The sequence below is a fragment of the Meles meles genome, chromosome 12 (assembly GCF_922984935.1).
Source record: "Meles meles chromosome 12, mMelMel3.1 paternal haplotype, whole genome shotgun sequence".
NCBI lineage: Eukaryota > Metazoa > Chordata > Mammalia > Carnivora > Mustelidae > Meles > Meles meles.
In genome coordinates this window covers 11,751,066-11,771,321 of record NC_060077.1, presented here as the reverse complement: position 1 = coordinate 11,771,321, position 20,256 = coordinate 11,751,066, and the positions used below count along the sequence as shown (strand labels likewise).

Below are 20,256 nucleotides of genomic sequence, written 5' to 3'. Positions count from 1 at the left end.
GCCGGTAAAGACCTGACACTTAGCAGCGGTGTCCCCTCACTCAGTATCTCTGTCGCCTTGGAGGCCTCACTCTGAGCTTTTGCATTTCCTGAATTTCTTCAGATTCCCAGCAGAATCCACTCGGTACCATGGCAGTGCCTCGGGTCGGGGGGGACGCTAATTCCCCCAGGCTTCCCAAAGCGGGGCGTCCGTGTGCTTCACTTACTGCATATCTTACTTCCTATAGAATGGGAACTACAAAATCATATCCCTCCTGGAACTATACGGAAGGCCTGGATCTCAGGTGGCGAGAATGGGCCCTGGATGAAGCTTATGAGGGGAGAGATAACAACAGAGGATTTCTTGCAAGAATTTGGGAGACTTTGCTCTGAAATTGTGAGTGATAAAAACACCTGAATTTACATATTCTTTTTGCCAAATGGGGGATGCCATACTCACCCGTTAAGTTGATCAAACTGCGGATAAAGAGGGAAAAACCTAATAATCTATTTTAAGTTTTTTGTTAGTTTTTTTTTCAATATTTCAAGTTTTTATTTATTTTGTTCGGTTGATTTTTTTTAAGTTTTTATTTAAATTTTAGTTAGTTAACATACAGTGTAGTATTAGTCTCGGGAGTAGTTGATATATCACTTGGATACATCACCCAGTGTTCATCACAAGTGCCCTCCTTAACACCCATCACCCATTTATAGTAAAAGTTTTTTTTTTTTAAAGATTTTTATTTATTTATTTGTCAGAGAGAGAGAGAGAGTGAGAGCGAGCACAGGCAGACAGAGTGGCAGGCAGAGACAGAGAGAGAAGCAGGCTCCCCGCCAAGCACGGAGCCCCCTGTGGGACTCGATCCCAGGACGCTGGGATCATGACCTGAGCCGAAAGCAGCCGCCCAACCAACTGAGCCACCCAGGTGTCCCTGTAAAAGTTTTTTTTTTTTTTTTAAAGGTTTTATTTATTTGACAGACAGAGATCACAAGTAGGCAGAGAGGCAGGCAGAGAGAGGGGGGAAGCAGGTTCCCCGCTGAGCAGAGAGCCCGATGTGGGGCTCGATCCCAGGACCCCGAGATCATGACCTGAGCTGAAGGCAGAGGCTTAACCCACTGAGCCACCCAGGCGCCCCTATAGCAAAAGTTTTTAATGTATTTCTTCCATTCCCAGGAAATCAACTGTAGCTACAGATATGAATAAGTAAAAGTATTCCTTACTAAGCTCCATCAATTCTTGTTCATCTCTAAGAGGAGCTGTCTGCATCACAGCTTTGATCAGAAAGCTTAATTAAAGCAATAATAAGGGGTGCCTGGGTGGCACAGTCCATTAATCGTCCAACTCTTGGTTTCAGCTCAGGTCGTGATCTCAGGGTCCTGGGATTGAGCCCTGCATCACGCTCTGTGCTTAGCATGGGGTCTGCTTGAGATTCTCCCTCTCCTTCTGCCTCTGCCCCTCCTACTCATGTTTTCTCTCTTTTCTCTCAAATACATAAATTAAATCTTTAAAAAAAAAGTTTTTAAAAAATTTTAAAAAGCAATAATAAGGGGCGCCTGGGTGGCTCAGTGGGTTAAGCCGCTGCCTTTGGCTCAGGTCATGGTCTCAGGGTCCTGGGATCGAGCCCCGCATCGGGCTCTCTGCTCGGCGGGGAGCCTGCTTCCTCCTCTCTCTCTGCCTGCCTCTCTGCCTAGTTGTGATTTCTCTCTGTCAAATAAACAAGTAAAATCTTAAAAAAAAAAAAAAATTAAAAAAAAATAAATAAAAACAATAATAATATTGACCATTTTCTCTGTACTATGCATTCTTCTAAGTTTTTTTTTTTTTAAGATTTTATTTATTTATTTGAGTGAGAGAGATAGAGATAGTGAGAGCAAGCATTAGTGGGAAAGAGAGGGAGAAGCAGGCTCCCTGCCAAGCAAAGAGCCCGACATGGGGCTCGATCCCAGGACCCCAGGATCATGACCTGAACTGAAGGCGGCCACTTCACTGACTGAGCCACCCAGGTGCCCCTGGTTTTAAGTTCTTTATTTACATTAACTCAAGTGTAGACTTTACAGTAATCCTACTAAAATGATTTCAATTATAGTAAACAAAGTTCTGTGGATCAGTGGTTGTATTGGTTGCACAATAATGAATGTACTTAACGCCACCCAGCTAGACACTTAAAATGGCTAAAATAGTAAATGTTGTGTTAGGTATATTTTACCACAATTTCAAATATGTATGTAAAACATTGTGCTAAATGAAAGAAAGAAGCTGATCAAAAAAGACCACATATTGGGGCACCTGGGTGGCTCAGTGGGTTAAAGCCTCTGCCTTCGGCTCAGGTCAGGATCTCAGGGTCCTGGGATCGAGCCCCGCATCAGGCTTTCTGCTCAGCGGGGAGCCTGCTTCCCTCTCTCTCTCTGCCTGCCTCTCTGCCTGCTTGTGATCTCTGTCTGTCAAATAAATAAATAAACTCTTTGAAAAAAAAAAAAAAAAAGACCACATATTGTATGATTCCATTTATATGAAATGCCCAGAATAGGGAAGTCTATAGGAAAAGAAAGTAAATTACTGATTTTCTAGGACTGAGAGTATTGGAGTATGGGAGGTGGAATGGGGAATGACTGCCAGTGTATGTGGGTTTCTTTTCAGAGTGATGAAAATGGTCTAAAATTGATTGTGGTGATGGTCACACAACTTGGTGAACACATCAAAAACTTTGAATCAAGGGCGCCTGGGTGGCTCAGGCAATAAACATCTGCCTTTGGCTCAGGTCATGATCCCAGGGTCCTGGAATGGAGCCCTACATTGGGCTTCCCGATCAGCAGAGAGCCCATTTCTCCCTCTCTCACTCCTCCTGCTTGTGTTCCCTTTCTCACTGTGTCTCTCTCTGTCAGATAAATAAATAAAATCTTTTTAAAAAAAAACTTGGAATCATACAATTTATGGGTGAATTGTGTGGTATGTAAATTGTATTTCAGTGAAGTTATCTATAGTATATGTGTATGTGTGTGATTATATCAAATAGCAGACTTGCCTTTGCAGATTTTGAGATATGATGAGACTTTTCAAAACGTACAGACTAAATTTAAAAATGGAAAATGGGGGCCCCTGGGTGGCTCAGTGGGTTAAGCCTCTGCTTCCGGCTCAGGTCATGATCTCGGGGTCCTGGGAACGAGTCCCGCATTGGGCTCTCTGCTCAGCGGGGAGCCTGCTTCCCCCTCTCTCTCTGCCTGCCTCTCTGCCTACTTGTGATCTTTGTCTGTCAAATAAATAAATAAATAAGAAAATCATTACATGTCTTCTGGGTCATTAAGGATTAAATCAGATCTGCCTCATATGCTTTTGCAGTCGATACTTCTGAAGATTGCCTATCCATGAGTGAAATAAGGAATTCATTTATCAGGAATATTGATAGAGATCACTCCAGTCTCTTTTTTTTTTTTTAAGATTTTATTTATTTATTTGACAGACAGAGATTTCAAGTAGGCAGAGAGGCAGGCAGAGAGAGAGAGAGAGGAGGAAGCAGGCTCCCTGCTGAGCAGAGACTCCCGATGCGGGGCTCGATCCCAGGACTCTGGGATCATGACCTGAGCCGAAGGCAGAGGCTTTAACCCACTGAGCCACCCAGGCGCCCCGATCACTCCAGTCTCTTACCATTGGCACTGAAAGTCAGTTTATACAACCGTATATGCAAAGTTCTGCACAACGGCTGAAGGAGAATTCCTTTAGCAGCAATATTTTTCTCTGTTGGTGATAAGCTCTTCCTCCTACTCTTAATTATTATCAGTTCTCCTCTCCCCTTCCCCCTTTTAGGTGAAGACCTCTGTACCTGTGGGCTCCTTTTTCTCTCTGCTGACCAGTGAGCAAGTGGCAAGGCAGTTCCCAGTGATGACTGAGGCCATAACTCAAATTCGGGCAAAAGGCCTTCGGACTGCAGTCTTGAGCAATAATTTTTATCTTCCCAATGGGAAAAGCTTTTTGCCCCTGGACCGGAAACAGTTTGATGTGGTAAGCTTGAAGCGACCCAAACAATCAAAACAGAAACTCTGTCCTTGCTTCAGAAGGCGTCATTAAATGCTGCCTTTTAGCTGGTCTTGAATGAATGGGTTTTCTTATCCAGACTAACTTGACTAAATTAGGTTTAGACATAACAGGATGAAAAGAGGACATTTAAAAGGTCACTGAGCTCTCAGCAAAGTCCAGTATTTATGGGATTTGATAAATGGTTGAAACCTCAGCTTTAGAGACTCTTTCACATTCTGAATTTGATCCTTATTCATCATATAACACACAAACTTCCATTGGGCCTCACGTCTTAAAGGGCCTGCTGACCTTTTCAAAGACCAGTCCTGTTGGGATACCTGACTGGCTCAGTTGGAAGGGTGTGTGAATATTGATCCCAGGGTCATGAGTTTGAGCCCCTGTGTTGGGTCTAGAGATTACTTAAATAAATAAATATTTTTTTAAAAAAGAAGGAAAAGGAGCGCGTGGGTGGCTCAGTCGACTAAGCGTCTAACTCTTGATTTTGGCTCAGGTCATGGTCTTAGAGTTATGATCTCGGGGTTGTGAGGTCAAGCCCCTGCTTAAGATGATTCTTTCTTTCCCTCTCCCTTTGCCCTCCCCCTCGAAAAAGAAAAAAAAAAAAAAAAGACCAGTGATGTTGCTCTCTATTTCTGTGGCATTAATCCTGAGACCAGTGCTAACAAAACTTACTGCAGTAACGGAAATGTCCAGTATGGTTGCTACTAGTCACATACGGCTATTAAACACTTGAAATGTGGCTAGTATCACTGAAGAACTGAATTTTATTTCATTTTTATTAGTTTAAATGTTAATAATCAGGGCACCTGGATGGCTCAGTGGGTTAAAGCCTCTGCCTTCGGCTCAGGTCATGATCTCAGGGTCCTGGGATTGAGCCCCACATCGGGCTCTCTGCTCAGCAGGGAGCCTGCTTCCCCCCCCCCCCCCGCCTGCCTCTCTGCCTACTTGTGACCTCTGTCAAGTAAATAAGTAAAATCTTTAAAAAAAAATGTAAATAATCACATACGGCTGGCGGTTACTGTATTGGCTAGCCCAGTGCTAGACTGTCAAACCACACTGAGGACATACCGAGTGCAGAGATGGTCTTCTGGGCCAGGAGGTTACTGTACCTATAAAGGATTCCCCCATTTCCCCAAGAGAAAATAGAGTATGATCCTGGGATAGATAATGAATTATTTTTAGATGACCTGCTTAAACTTCAGTTAGAAAATAAATTCTCATTGAGCCGTTACTCTGTGCAGGGTGCTGGCGAGGCACGAAGGGATACCGTGTCACATGCGACAGACGATCTTTGCCCGCTGGAGCACACATTTGCTGCATTTCAGGGGCTCACTCACCACATGTGCCTAGTGGCTGCTGTATCTGACAGTGCAGACACAGCCTTTCCATCACTGCAGAAGGCTCTATCAGATAGCGCTAGTTTAGAACGTGAAATCGAGTCGAATGGACAGGCAGAAATTCAGAGCACAAAGGTTGGAAATTAACTGCCCAGCCCATACTGTTTTCACCTGCCACATCCTCCCTCCTTCTTGTAGAAAGCCCATCAGACATGGAGTCCTCTCCTCTCTGGACACCTTGCCTGGCTCCCCACCTGCTTAGATGGTTAGTTTCCCTGCAGTACACATACAGACCTCTTCCAAGCTCCCTCCCCTGTGAGCGCTCCGAACCTCGGCCAGATTCAGTCCTGTTTCTGCAGCTTGCAAACTTGCTCCCCTGACCCTCAGTTTTCTCATCTGTAATTCAGGAAGAGCAAGTTCTGGCTGTAGGGTAGCTGTGTATCCCCCACGGAATAATGCATGCAAAGCTCTCTGCATGGTTCGGGCTCTTGGCAGTTATTTTCAGAGGTTCCTTCCATCCAGGGCAGCTATAGGAATGGTATCGTCATCTGGACAGCTGAAGCTGGTCAGACTCACACTGAGCCTTCCGAGTGAAGCTACAATTTAAAAGACCTATTGAGCTTTTTGAAAAAAATGGACTTGTTTATTTAGACTTCACAGGCTTTCTGGCATGTGCTTTCCAGCAGCTTGTCTAGTGGGTTTTCATATTTTAGATCTGCAGGAGACCTGGAGTTTTAAAAATATTTCCTCAAGGGCAATGATTTAGGTTTTTGTTCTCTAAAGCTCTAAATACATATACATACATACATATATATATACATATATATGTATGCACACGTGCACGGGCACATGCAAACACATGCACACACGTTTCATGGAATAAAGATAGTGTGAGCAATCCTGAAATCTCTATCAACTTTAGAGACTGAACTCTTCTGTATCGTAGGAATCTGTCTTGGCTTTAAGAATTTTTTTTCATCTATTTTTTTTTTATTTAAAAAGCTCTTACATTGTTTTTTATTGTAAAAACCCACATAACAGGGGCGCCTGGGTGGCTCAGTGGGTTAAAACCTCTGCTTTCGGCTCAGGTCATGATCCCAGGGTCCTGGGTTCGAAATTGAGCTCCATGTCCGACTCTCTGCTCAGCGGGAGCCTGTTTATCCCTTTCCCTGCCGCTCCCCTTGCTTGTACTCTCTCTCTCTGTCAAATAAACAAATGAAATCCTTAAAAAATACAATAAAAAAATAAAGTTCTCAACGACTGCTACAGTAGGTAAGATCACTGTTCGCATCCTCGTGTTACTGATGAGGACACGGAGGCCCATCACGGCCTCACTGTTTGCAAAAGGTCACTGTGTCTGAAGCAGAACTCTGGTTTTCTGAGCTTGCCCCCAGGTAGTAATCCAGGATTTCCATGTCCAACTTTAAAAAAGCAACATCATTTTACATCATAACACTCCTGAGTTACTTGTTACAACAAATCTCAACTGTCCTTATAGTATTCTCTTCAAAAACTATGGCAGGACGCGTGTGGGAGCACCGCCTTTTAGAGACACTCACCTCTCACTCCTGTCCCTCGCTCAGGTCGTGGAATCCTGCCTAGAAGGGGTCTGTAAGCCAGACCCCAGGATCTACAAGCTGTGCTTGGAGCGGCTCGGCCTGCAGCCTTCTGAGTCCATTTTTCTTGACGATCTTGAACCAAATCTAAAAGCTGCTGCCAGCCTTGGCATTCGCACCATTCAGGTAATGGTCACCATTTTTGGAACCCCTGCTGTGCAACAGGCACTAACCTAAGCATTTCTGTGCAGACTGTTCACAATCATAGTTGTGTTTGGTGGTTTCCCCCCATGCTGCTGTCGTCTTATTTTTCTTATTAATTAGGAAATCTATGTGACGAGCCACTCACATTTTCAAAGGGAAGGAGGACAAACACCTACTAAGAAGGCAGTTTGAGAAAAGAATTACACAAGGAGGAGCACCTGAGTGGTTCAGTTGATTAAGCGACTGCCTTCAGCTCAGGTCATGATCCTGGAGTCCCAGGATCGAGCCACGCATCCGGCTCCCTGCTCAGTGGGGAGTCTGCTTCTCCCTCTGACCCTCTTCCCTATCATGTTCTCTCTCTCTCTCAAAAAAATTTTAAAAATCTTAGGGAAAAAAAGGAATTACACAAGGACGTGGCTGGCAGGCTTAAGACGTTTGGGATGGCAGTTAGGGTGCCCTAGTAATGCTGTTCTGGGTTAGGCCACACGGACCACCACATCACCACAGGTGATGGCTGTGAAGGGTGAGAAGCCACGAGAGGGGGCCTCTGACTGGCTTGTCACGTTTGGGTTTTCGCTATGAAGCTGACAGGCCATCGGGTAGGGTGGATGCTGCTGTATGCTGGCCTCCTGGTGTGAAAGAGCATCATGGACTCTTAACTGGCACTCTTCCCAGGGGAGAAGAACGGTTAATGTGGTTAGGAATTAAATGGGAAGAGGAAGCTCATTCTGCAGCTTCCTTGTTAGCTCACTATCCTGGCCTCCAAGGCCCTTGCCCAGAAACCTGACTTCTTGGCTATTTCCCTCTAAAGGACTACCCTTTGGGCACCTGGGTGGCTCAGCCCACTAAGCACCTGTGTTCGGGTCCTAGGATTCCCAAGGTCCTGGTGTCCTGCTCCACATCCGGCTCCCTGTTCAGCAGGGAGTCTGCTTCTCCCTCTTTCTCTGCCCCTTCCCCCCTGCTCATGCTCTCTCTCTCTCTCTCTCTCACTCACACTATCTCTCTCTCAAATAAGTAAATAAAATCTTTTTAAAAAACCCACAAAAATGGGGCGCCTGGGTGGCTCAGTGGGTTAAGCCGCTGCCTTCAGCTCAGGTCATGATCTCAGGGTCCTGGGATCGAGTCCCACATCGGGCTCTCTGCTCAGCGGAGAGCCTGCTTCCCTTCCTCTCTCTCTGCCTGCCTCTCTTGTGATTTCTCTCTGTCAAATAAATAAATAAAATCTTTAAAAAAAAAAAAAACCACAAAACTACCCTTTTGGAGAACAGGCCAGGTGAGGATTGACTGGTGATACATGTTCAATATTCTCTTTGAAACCAGGTTGATGACCCAGAAACTGCTGTAAAGGAATTAGAAACCCTTTTAGGCTTTACGATGAGAATGGTTATTCCAAACACTGGCCCTGTGAGAGAAACAGTGGAAATTCCACGAGATTCCTTGGAGAAGTACCTCAAAGACCTACTGGGGACCCAGAGCGCAGGTATTTCCATGTTTGTATTTTGCTGACTCTCTTAAGGCTCAGCTTTCAGTCTGGCTCTCCTTTTGAAACCCCTGTGGAGACAGAGGTGGTGTGATTGGGCTCAGTGGATCCGAACACAGCTTTCAGTCTTGCTTGGAAAAAAGCGTTAACCCCAAAAGGTCACGTGCCCCCTCTTCCACCAGAAGTGGGGGGGGTGTCACGGGGATCCCCTGGGACCTGGAGCCAGTGGTCTGTGCCCAGGAGCGCTGGAGTGTGTTTAATTGTTTTGAGGCAACAGCCTGTTCTGTGAAGGTGACTTAAGAAGTTCCCTGAGTTGACAATGGGACAAGGTCCTTCTTTCATTCTTTGAATTTCAGCCTCGGAAAAACAGCTAGCTGCCTCAGGGGCTCTTTTTTTGGTTTGTTTTTTAAGATTTTATTTATTTGACAGAGAGAGACACAGCAAGAGAGGGAACACAAGCAGGGAGAGTGGGAGAGGGAGAAGCAGGCTTCTCACAGAGCAGGGAGTCCAATGCAGGGGTTGATCCCAGAACCCTGGGATCATGACCCGAGCTGAAGGGAGATGCTTAATGACCGAGCCACCCAAGCATCCCTGCCTTGGGGACTTTTTTTTTTTTAAGATTTTATTTATTTATTTGACAGAGATTACAAGTAGAGAGGCAGGCAGAGAGAGAGGAAGGGAAGCAGGCTCCCCACTGAGAAGAGAGCCCGATGCGGGGTTCGATCCCAGGACCCTGGGATCATGACCTGAGCCGAAGGCAGAGGCTTTAACCCACTGAGCCACCCAGGCGCCCCTCTCGGGGGCTTTTGAAGACATTTCCACCTGGTGATAAAGCCTTGCTTCCACCCATTCAATCCTTGAAAAAGACATTTTGTGTTGTGCTTCACAGTTCTGTTCTCCGGGAATTGGATTGTTCTTAGGGTCTCTTGTACTGCTAATGGGCCCTTTCGGAGCAGGCCCGCGAACTCGGGCAAACTCCCATTGCCTGCTCTTCTGACCACGTGAGACGAGTCTACGTCCGGAGTTCAGTCTTGTGATGAAGCTAAGGGTTCATCAGGATGTTCCTGGGAGAGAGCCACAGAGTTCAGCCCACTGGGGTGGGAGAGCGTGTCCCGTGAAAGCACTTTGGCTCAGCTGTCGGCCTCTGCAGAAGCTCCTTTTAGCCGTCACACCAGTATCAGACATGGTTTGGCCGGGTATGGGCTGAGGGACACACAAGGACACTGTTCATGCTCAGGCTTAAAGCATCCCATTTCGCCTGATGGGTTGCCATGATTGTGCTTGTGGCTGATAAACAGAACCAGAAAAGCTTTTCTTCGCAGAACGGGAGTTGGCCAGAGGGACAAAATCGGACACCTGTACAAAGTGAGAATGATGGTGGTAGAAACAGAGTGGCCTTTGCCGCATGGTAGTGGACTTGAGCTGGGGGGTGAGGGGGCGGGTACGCCTGGCCCTCAGTCATTTCTGGTGCCCGAGGAGGAGGTGCAGCCCAAATCAGAATGCTCTGCACCCCAAATAGTGGTATTCATTAGAAAGCAGGAATGCCCAGCTCTGTCCTCCAGAACCGCTTTCGTTTTCTTGGTTTTCAAACTTGCAGGTCCATTGGAACTCCATCGGTTTGATCATGGGCAGTCCAGTCCGACCTACTACATCAGGCTCGGTCACCACCAGCTGGTTCTGAAAAGGAAACCCCCGGGGACACTTGTTCCGTCCACCCATGCAGTAGAGAGGGTGTTCAGGTAACTTCTCAGAGCCAGGGTGACCTCAGCCCCAAGCCTCCGCAGCTCAGCCCCGAACTAACAAGGCAGTGCCCCGTCAGAGAGCCCTGACACATTTAAATGTGCAAGTGTGAATTTCCAAAATTCTTTCCAATAAGAACATGTCACCTAATTTTATTCCGAAGTTTGTTTTTGCTTTTCTAGACCTACACCTCTAGAAAACCAGACTGTTTTGGGGATCCTCTGGGTGAAAAAGAGTGTTCCTGAAATACCCATTAGTCTTACCCCTGAGTCTTAAAGACTTTAAGACCATTAGTCTTATATTCAGTATATCAGTGGGGGTGAGGCCAAAACAAGTATGGCCATGAGGTGATGGTTGTTGAAACTGGCCGGTGGGCATGTGGGAGTTTGTGATAAGAATCTCTCTACGGAGGTATGTTTGAAATTTTCCATAGTAAAATGTGTAAAAGAATATATGTATTACACCCCCCTCCCAACCCCTTTGCAAATAGGAAATATTAAACATAGTAGATTGAAAAACCTAATTCCAAACTAGAAAATTCTGGATGGGCTCCATTGGTTGGGGGCTTGTTCTCCTGGAAGCCTTTCTCCTGTTCTGCTCCCTTCTCCCTTCCAGCCCTCGTGCTCTGCAGAAGGAGTGCTGCAGAGTAGAAAAGGAAATGTGATGTCTCTTGGCCCCTTCTTGTTTACTCTCTGTCCTTGGGGTTTTTTAGTTCCTGGACTCTGGCTTCTCCAAGTACTATAGGCACTGGTGACTGATGATTATGAAGCCTTAGGGGGTCATCAGAGGAGAAAAGCTATAGCTATTTCTGAGCATTTCTATATGCGTTCATGCAGGAACAGGTGTGCGTTTATAGGAGGGAAACCCTAGAAGTATAAAGCCCCCACTCTGCTCTTCTCCACCCTGCTCATAGACGCTCTCTGAGCATTCCCAGAGGTACTGAGGAATTCTGGGGGTGCTATTCCAAAAATCCAGGAATGCAGAGAATTTCCATTTTGGTAAAGGAATAAAATGTGCATTTGAAGATGAAACATGATATAGTATCTGCTATAAAGTGCCAAATGGACAATTTGGGGAATTTTGGAAAACAGCACGACACAATTTATTAAAAACCTCAGAGTAGTCACACTTCTAGATCTAGTAATTCTAGTTAGAGGAATCTCTCCTTAAAAAATAATTCTCGGAGCGCCTGAGTGGCTCAGAGGGTTAAAGCCTCTGTCTTCGGCTCAGGTCATGATCCCAGGGTCCTGGGATCGAGCCCCGCTTCAGGCTCTCTGCTCGCTGGGGAGCCTGCTTCCTCCTCTCTCTCTGCCTGCCTCTCTGCCTACTTGTGATCTCTCTCTGTCAAATAAATAAAATCTTTAAAAAGTAATAATAATAATTCTTAATAGGGAAAACAGCTTTATGTATTAATATGGCCACCACAATGTTGTTTATAATAAAGAATTGGAAATACCCTAATGGTACAATAATCAGGAAATGATGAAACCTTGGCATATCTGTTTGTTGCAACAAAGACAACAAGGGTACCGCCAACGTTTACTGAGTGTTTAGCACGCACCAGGCACTATCATAAATGCTTCGGATGTGTTGTTAACCCAAAGCATTCTCACAACAACTCATGGTATGTTACTCTTAAGATCCTGTTTTACTGGCGAGGGAAGCGAGGCTTAAAGACGTTAAGCAACATCCCCCAGGACACACAACTAGCATGTGAGTGACGGAGTTCGGCCTCACATGCAGGGGTGGTAGGATTCCACATCCCGGCCTTAATGACTCGGCTCTTACTGCAGCCAACAAAAGTATGACACAAAAATAACACAAATAACACAAACGTGATAAAATTATAAGAAAATTATAATTTAGTATAATAAAAACAGATACAAAGCACATATAGTACTATCCTAACTATGTCTTGTGGGGTTTTTTTTTTTGGTTTTTTGTTTGTTTGTTTGTTTGTTTGTTTTTCAGTACTCTCTACACCCAGCACAGGGCTCAGACCCACAACCCCAAGATCAAGAGTTGCATGCTCTACCTACTGAGCTAGTAGGCACCCCTAACTTTTTTTTTTTTTAAGATTTTATTTATTTATTTGACAGAGACAGACAGAGAGTGTGTGCACAAGCAGGGAGAGTGGCAGGCAGAGGGAGAAGCAGGCTCTTGGGGCTCGATCCCAGAACCCTGGGATCATGACCTGAGCTGAAGGCAGATACTTAACTGACTGAGCCATCACCAAATTTTTTTTTTAAAGACTTCTGCACTGAAACAGAAATATTAGAAAGGAACCCGCCAAAAATATTTACCATGTTGGGGTAGCATGTTACTATTCTTCAGCTGCAAGTGACAGAAACCCACCTAGACTGACTTAAGTATTTTGTTTTGTTCTTTTAAAGGAGAGGTAAGGGGTGCCTGGGTGGCTCAGTCTTTAAGCATCTGCCTTTGGCTCAGGTCATGATCCCAGGGTCCTGGGACCGAGCCCCGCATTGGGCTCCCTGCTCTGTAGGAAGCCTGCTTCTCCCTCTCCCACACCCCCAGCTGGTGTTCCCACTCTTGCTCTCTCTCTCTCTCTCTCTCAAATAAATAAATAAAATCTTTAAAAAAATAAAAGGAGAGATAAAATGTATTGGCTTCATAATTTAAATCTTTCAGGAATGACTAGATCAAGGGGTCCAAATAATATCACCAAGACCCATTCATTCTCTCTCTACCTCCATCTCTCCACTCTTTTTTTCCTCGATAACCTTAGTGAATGTTCCAGCATACCTCCTGAGATTGACTTATTGGCCCGATATGAACCATCGTCTGGGGTCAGGAGGCTGCAGTGTTCAGGTTGGCTGAGTCTGGCTCTTGTGCCCAGCCTTGGAAACACGCATTGGGTCAGTCCCACCCAAACTATGTGGACTGACAGTAGCTACAGAGAGCCGTTTCCCAAAGGAAAGCCTAATGAAGCAGGGAAAGGACACCAGGCAGACAAAAGCAGGAGCCAAATACTGGTGATAAGACCGAGTAATTATTGTTCTATTTAAAACACTTAAAAATGCCCAATACTGGTGATAAAACCGAGTAATTATTTTTCTATTTAAAACATTGAAAAATTTCCTCCTTGGGGGTGCCTAGGGTGACTCAGCCAGTTAAGCATCCGACTCTTGATTTCAGCTCAGGTCATGGTCTTAGGGTCATGAGATCGAGCTCCAAGTCAGGCTCCACACTCAATATGGAATCTGCTTGGGATTCTCTCTCTCTCTCTCTCTCTCTCTCTTTCCCCCTCTCTGCCCCTTTCCCTGCTCTCTCTTAGGCATGCTTTCTCAAATTAAAAAAAAATAAAATCTTAAAAAAGAAAAAAAAAGAATGGGACGCTTGGATGGCTCAGTTGGTTCGGCCATTGCCTTTGTCTCAGGTCATGGTCCCAGAGTCCTGGGATCGAGTCCCACATCGGGCTTCCCCTGCTCTGTGGGGAGTCTGCTTCTCCCTCTCCCTCTGCCTGCCACTCCCCCTGCTTGTGCTCTCTCTCTCTCTCTCTGTCAAATAAATAAATAAAATCTTAAAAAAAAAAAAAAAAGAAAGAAAGAAAGAAAAAGAATGTCTCCTGTGGACAGCATATAGATAAGTCTTGCCTTTCTATGCAGTAAGACAATCTCTGTCTCAATTAAAACGTTTAGTCTGATAAATGTAACTATTGATGTTTTAATTCGTTCTATAATTTTGCTATTTGTTTCTTGTTTTTCCCATCTGTTTTTTGTTCATCGTGACTATCTTGGGGTCAATTGAATATTTTTTAGAATTCTGCTTTAATTTCTGCATGTACTGATTTTAATTCAGAAAAATAGTTTCAAGAAAATCTCAATTCAGCCAGCACTGTTGCTCATTTCTCTTTGTTCCAGCAGGATAATGAAAGCCCTTGCCAATGCTGGAGTGCCTGTTCCCAAAGTTCTTGATCTTTGTGAAGATTCAGGGTAATGTTCTGATTTATTTCTTTTATTACATATTCAAACTACAGAAGAGAAAAGCCCATATAGTAACTCCAATACCAGTTTGTTAGAGAGAAGACAAATACATTTGGGGTGGGAGAGAAAAGAGACTTTACAGCAACCTCCCCTGGAGGTTCACAGGGCCTTAAGTTGTCCTGAAAGAAATGCCTGCTTTTGTGAAAATTGGTAGGAAACATTCTTTATCATTTAAAAATTTATATCCATCTACTTTCATGTTGCTTGTTTTTGTTAATTTTTTATTATGGTCCTTCTACACTGCTTTTTATTTATTTATTTATTTTTTTCTACACTGCTTTTTAATAAGGTTTTTGAATCTATCTCTTTTTGTCCCAACTTTTTAATTAAGAAAATTTTGAAACATACAGAAAAGGTGAAAGAAGAAAAAAATAGTATAAAGAGTCCTTCATCTAGATTAAAACGTTGTTAACATATTGCCATATTTGCTTTTTATATGTATAGATGTATGTGTATAGATGTATTTTATGTGAAAACTTTAATAGCAATAATTATACAATCTAATAATTTTATAACATTACACATTTTATAAATAAATAACTGTTTTCTCTCTCACTTTATATCAGTTATTTTTGGCTGAATCTTTTTTTTAAAGATTTTATTTATTTATTTGACAGACAGAGATCACAAGTAGGCAGAGAGGCAGATGGGGGGCGGGGGAGCAGGCTCCTCACTGAGCAGAGAGCCCGATATGGGGCGTGATCCCAGGACCCTGAGACCATGACCTGAGCTGAAGGCAGAGGCTTAACCCATGGAGCCACCCAGGTGCCCCAATTGGCTGAACTTTTTGAAGTACGTTGCATACAGCATAAACCGCCTAAAAATAAAGACATTTTCTTTCATAACCACAGCAGTGTTATTTTACTTAAGATAATTAACAATAGTTCAATAATAAATTTAATATCTAACCCATGGTTAAGTCAGGATAAACAGTTTTGGGTTTTTTTTTAAGATTTTATTTATTTATTTGACAGACAGAGATCACAGGTAGGCAGAGAGGCAGGCAGAGAGAGAGGGAGAAGCAGGCTCCCCGCTTAGCAGAGAGCCTGATGCGGGGCTCAATTCCAGGACCCTGGGAGGCTTTAACCCACTGAGCCACCCAGGTGCCCCAGGATAAACAGTTTTAATGGTAGCCTTTTCAAAGCAACTTTTTAGAATTATAAACTGATTTCTAATAATGACTAAAAAATGGTTTAATGAGAGTTTGGTGTATCACCTTAATACCACAGGGGGGTATATGTGCCTCTCACACCAGCAGAGAATGACAGAAATAACATCAATGAGACGGGATAGTTATTGAAGCCTCATTGGAACCAGGCAATCCTTGTATATTTGCTCCCCTAATTCTTTTAACAACCCTTTGAAGTTTTCCGGATTAAAACAACAAAGCCCAGAGGGGGTCAGTAAGTCTCTCACAATCACACTGCTAGGAAAATCCAGAGGCAGGATTTAAACCTGGTTCTGTGTGGCTCCGAAGATCCCCCATCAACATGGCGCTTTCCTCCATTATCACACTTACAGTTCATCCTGGCATTGGGCTCTCTGCTCAGCGGGGAGCCTGTTTCCTTCTCTCTCTGCCTGCCTCTTTGCCTACTTGTGATCTCTCCATCAAATAAATAAATAAAATCTTAAAAAAAAAAAAAAAAAGCAATGCCCTAACAGCCTAAGGTGTGCTGAAACCCCCTATCTGTGTCGCTGCCAGGGTGATCGGCACGCCCTTCTATCTGCTGGAGTACTGCCCAGGCCTCATCTACAGAGACCCTTCTCTGCCAGGCTTGGAGCCCAGCCAGAGGCGGGCCATATACACTGCCATGAACAGAGTCTTGTGCAAAATTCACAGTGTGGACCTCAAGGCTGCAGGCCTAGAAGACTGCGGGAAGCACGGTGAGCAGGCCGCCATTTATCTTTTGTGCTGATGGGTTCCTCATTGGTGCCCTTATCCTCAGGATTTGCATGATGTCAGGGGGTTCACGTACCTGGTGTTTACTAACTGTGAGGGGGGTTCTTAGCCCCCTACTTGGACATCCAGTTTCATTTTAATGGAGGTGTCATTTATCTAATACGTTATCCTGAGATACGTCCCTTCCTGGCCTATAGAATCTCTCTCCCCTGCAACTTTGATCTTGCTGGACCATTTCAATCTTTATTTTTTCTGGTACTGGCCAAGAGTACTTAAGATACTTTCTTCTGGGTGGCTCAGTGGGTTAAGCCTCTGCCTTCGGCTCAGGTCATGATCTCAGAGTCCTGGGATCGAGTTCCGCATCAGGCTCTCTGCTCCTTGGGGAGCCTGCTTCCCTCTCCCCCCTCTGCCTGCCTCTCTGCCTACTTGTGATCTCTCTCTCTCTCTGTCAAATAAATAAGTAAAAATAAAATCTTTAAAAAAAAAAGATACTTTCTTCTGTTTTATACTCTTTCCCCTAAGTATTCTTTTCAACAGGGATAGACTTTTCAAATGCCATTATTCCAAGGCGTTTTCTTGGTAGAGTGTGTTTCTGCTTGTCTTTTACTGTCTGAGAGTTCAGTTGCTCCTCGTCCTCATTGTTATTGTCAGTTTTTTTCCTTCCTTGTTTTTGTTGTTGTTGTTGTTGTTGTTGGTTTTTTTTTGAAATCAGGTATATTGAAGTGTAACATTCTATATATTTGACAAACACACATAATTTTAAAACCACCATCACCACTGTCTCCATGCACCAACTTTAGCACGAGCCAAAGAATTTCACTTTTTCTGCCCTGGAAAGTTCAAGAGTATCTGACTCTTGATCAGGATGTATGCTTGGCTGTAGTCAAAAAGAACCTTCCAGCTAAGCTGTATTTTCTTTCTCTGCTTTTGGCCAAAATGTGTTTTCGGTAGGATCACATCAGAAGCTGCAGTCTCCCATGTACATCTCCTGCGTACATCAACCTCCTGCCCTTTCTGCCAAGTCACCTGAAGTTCCACCTCTCCACGGGCACATGAGCTGAGTCCCCACAAGTGATCAGTTTGAAACACTTTGCTACAAAAGAGAAAGCTTGATGACTTCCCAGCTCAAATTGAGGGGGGGTACTCCCCATCCCTTCCAAGGACAGCCAGATCCATTCCCCCCATATTCTTTTTTTGTTTTTTTAAGATTTTATTTATTTGACAGAGAGAGAGAGATCACAAATAAGCAGAGAGAGAGAGGGGGAAGCAGGCTCCCTGCAGAGCAGAGAGCCCGATGCGGGGCTCGATCCCAGGACTCTGTGATCACGACCTGAGCCGAAGGCAGAGGCTTAACCCACGGAGCCACCCAGGTGCCCCCATCTCCCCCATATTCTAACCTGTTGACTAGGGGTACCAACTCAGTGTGGGTTCCCCTCCACCTCATTTGGAAATAAAAATGTATTTGTTGTTTATCAGAAATTCACATTTAACTGGGTATCCTGTATTTGATCTGGCAGCCGTCATCCCCAGTAAAAAGGCCAATAGGCAAAGACAACACATGTTGTCCATATTGATCCGTGTTTCAAGATGGAAAGAGCATTGGAGCAGAAGTTGGATGCTAATTTGTCAGGGGACCTTAGGCAAGTCTCCTCACTTTGTTATAGTTTTCTCAACAGTAAGGTAGTAAAAGTTGGGTTATAAAAAAAAATGTCCTGCACTCCCTCCCTCACGGGTGGCCACTGTCACTGTGCTTTGAATGAAGGTAAAGCCCCAGGCAGGTGCAGTGATGGGCAGTGTGACGTCCTGCCCTGGACAGACAGCAGCTTCTGTGCTGAGTGGATCCTTTGCCTTTCCCTTTTATTTTATTTATTTTTTTAAAAGATTTTATTTATTTGGCAGAGAGAGATCACAAGTTGGTAGAGAGGCAGGCAGAGAGAGAGAGAGGGAAGCAGGCTCCCTGCTGAGCAGAGAGCCCGATGCGGGACTCGATCCCAGGACCCTGAGATCATGACCTGAGCCGAAGGCAGCGGCTTAACCCACTGAGCCACCCAGGCGCCCTGCCTTTCCCTTTTAAAGGAGACTGTTTTGGGGCACCTGGGTGGCTCAGCGGGTTAAAGCCTCTGCCTTCAGCTCAGGTCATGATCCCAGGGTCCTGGGATCGAGCCCTGCATCGGGCTCTCTGCTTGGCAGGGAGCCTGCTTTCTCCTCTCTCTCTCTCTGCCTGCCTCTCTCCCTACTTGTGATCTCTATCTGTCAAATAAATAAATAAAATCTTAAAAAAAAAATAAAGGAGACTGTTTTGATGCTCTTTTCAGTGACCTCTTAGTGCACAGAGGCAGAGCAGAAATCTGATGTGATTTCACGTGAGCCAAGAGCCGGCATCCTGGGCCACGGGCCGTGTTTTGAGCTTGATAGCATAAAGCAGCTTCATCATGCTTCGGGTTCACTGGTCAGGGACGCATCAGCTCTCCCTTTTCAAGAAACCTGCAATTTCCCTGGTGATGTCAGGGATCCAGCTGCCGGGCAGGGCATTGGCTGTAAATAGACACCACCATTTGTGCACAGGGTGGCACATTTGAATAAATTTACATATTCAAATACATTCAAATATTTGCTTGCACAAGTGATTATTTCCATGAAACTCATCACGTGGGTTGCCTTTGGGAAAAAGAGCTGAGTGGCTGGCAGAGGGTGGGAGAAAGAGTACCGCATGCCCTTCTGTCACTTTATTCCAAGCCATGTGTATGTATTATCTATTCAAGAGCACACATTTACGTTTGTTAAAAAAATAAGAGAGAGATTGCACACCAACATGATTTCTAATTAAGAGGAACTTTTGACAGGACGCCTGGGTGGCTCGGTCGGTTAAGCCCCTGCCTTCGGCTCAGGTCATGATCCCAGGATCCTGGGCTCGAGTCCCGAATCAGGCTCCTTGTTCAGTGGGGAGCCTGCATCCCCTCCCACTGCTTGCTCGTGCTCTCTCTTTCTCTGGCAAATAAATAAATAAAATCTTTAAAAAAAAAAAAAAGCGGCACTTTGACAAAGATCCTTTAGGTACAGTCCAGTTACCACAAAGAACCTTTCTATCACCAGTGACCTATAGGGAGCACATAATCCTCTATTCTTAAACCAGAGGGGCAGTCTACTTGAGGAAAAATGTTTCAGTGCCTTGGCAGGGTTGATAGCGGCCAGTGGCCAACAGAGCCAGAGACAGGGGCAGCTGCGTCTGTTTCCCATGAGAAGAGAATGTGTGTAGCGCTGGTTGGTGTGTTTGGGGTGGGAGGTCCCAAAACCGTATAGGAGATTTTCCCTTTTTTAAAAAAAGATTTTATTTATTTATTTGAGAGAGAGGGAGAGGGAGAGAGAGCCGGGGGAGGAGCAGAGGGAGAGGGACAAGCAGACTCTGCACTAAGCACGGAGTCCAGTGTGGGGCTTGATCTCACAACCCTGAGATCATGACTTGGGCCTAAATCAAGAGTCGGATGCTCAACCGACTGAGCCACCCACGCGCCCCAATATAGGAGATTTTCCTGAAAGGCTCCTTTCACAAATGCTCAGGTCCTGTGTGTGTGTTTCTTTTTTAAAGATTTAGTTAGACAGAAACAGAGAGAGAGAGTATGCATAGTTGCGTGTGAGCTAGGGGAGGGGCAGAGGGAGAGAATCCTTAAGCAGATTCCTCCTGAGCGTGGATCTTGAGGCAAGGCTCGATCCCACAACCCTGAGATCATGACCTGAGTCAAACCCGAGTCAGACGCTTAACCAACTGAGCCACCCACGCACCTAACTCAGTTCCTATGGTCTTTGTATTTAACTTATGATTTTAATTTTCAAACTTACAGAAATGTGAAATAGTACAATGAATAACTACATATTCCCACTACTAATTTTAACAGGGGTTAACTTTTGCCATATTTGCTTCTCTTTCCTTCTCCCTCTCCCTCTGTTTCTGTCTCTCTCTATATATATTTAACAAAGCTGTAGAGACCCTAGCACTTGACTCCTAAATACTTCAGTATGCATTTCCTAA

The 20,256-nt window shown here is 44.8% G+C and overlaps 1 protein-coding gene across 1 annotated transcript in view; it reads left to right on the top strand.

Annotated features, from left to right (window-relative positions):
• The window catches only part of ACAD10 (acyl-CoA dehydrogenase family member 10), a 38,184-nt gene that overhangs the window by 9,499 nt on the left and 8,429 nt on the right, over positions 1-20,256 (top strand). Inside the window, exons 3-9 of the mRNA XM_046025978.1 lie at positions 227-375; positions 3,781-3,975; positions 6,929-7,087; positions 8,426-8,585; positions 10,183-10,324; positions 14,207-14,278; positions 16,032-16,213. Of these exons, the coding sequence (XP_045881934.1) occupies positions 227-375; positions 3,781-3,975; positions 6,929-7,087; positions 8,426-8,585; positions 10,183-10,324; positions 14,207-14,278; positions 16,032-16,213 (1,059 nt within the window). The remainder of the gene's footprint in view (positions 1-226; positions 376-3,780; positions 3,976-6,928; positions 7,088-8,425; positions 8,586-10,182; positions 10,325-14,206; positions 14,279-16,031; positions 16,214-20,256) is intronic.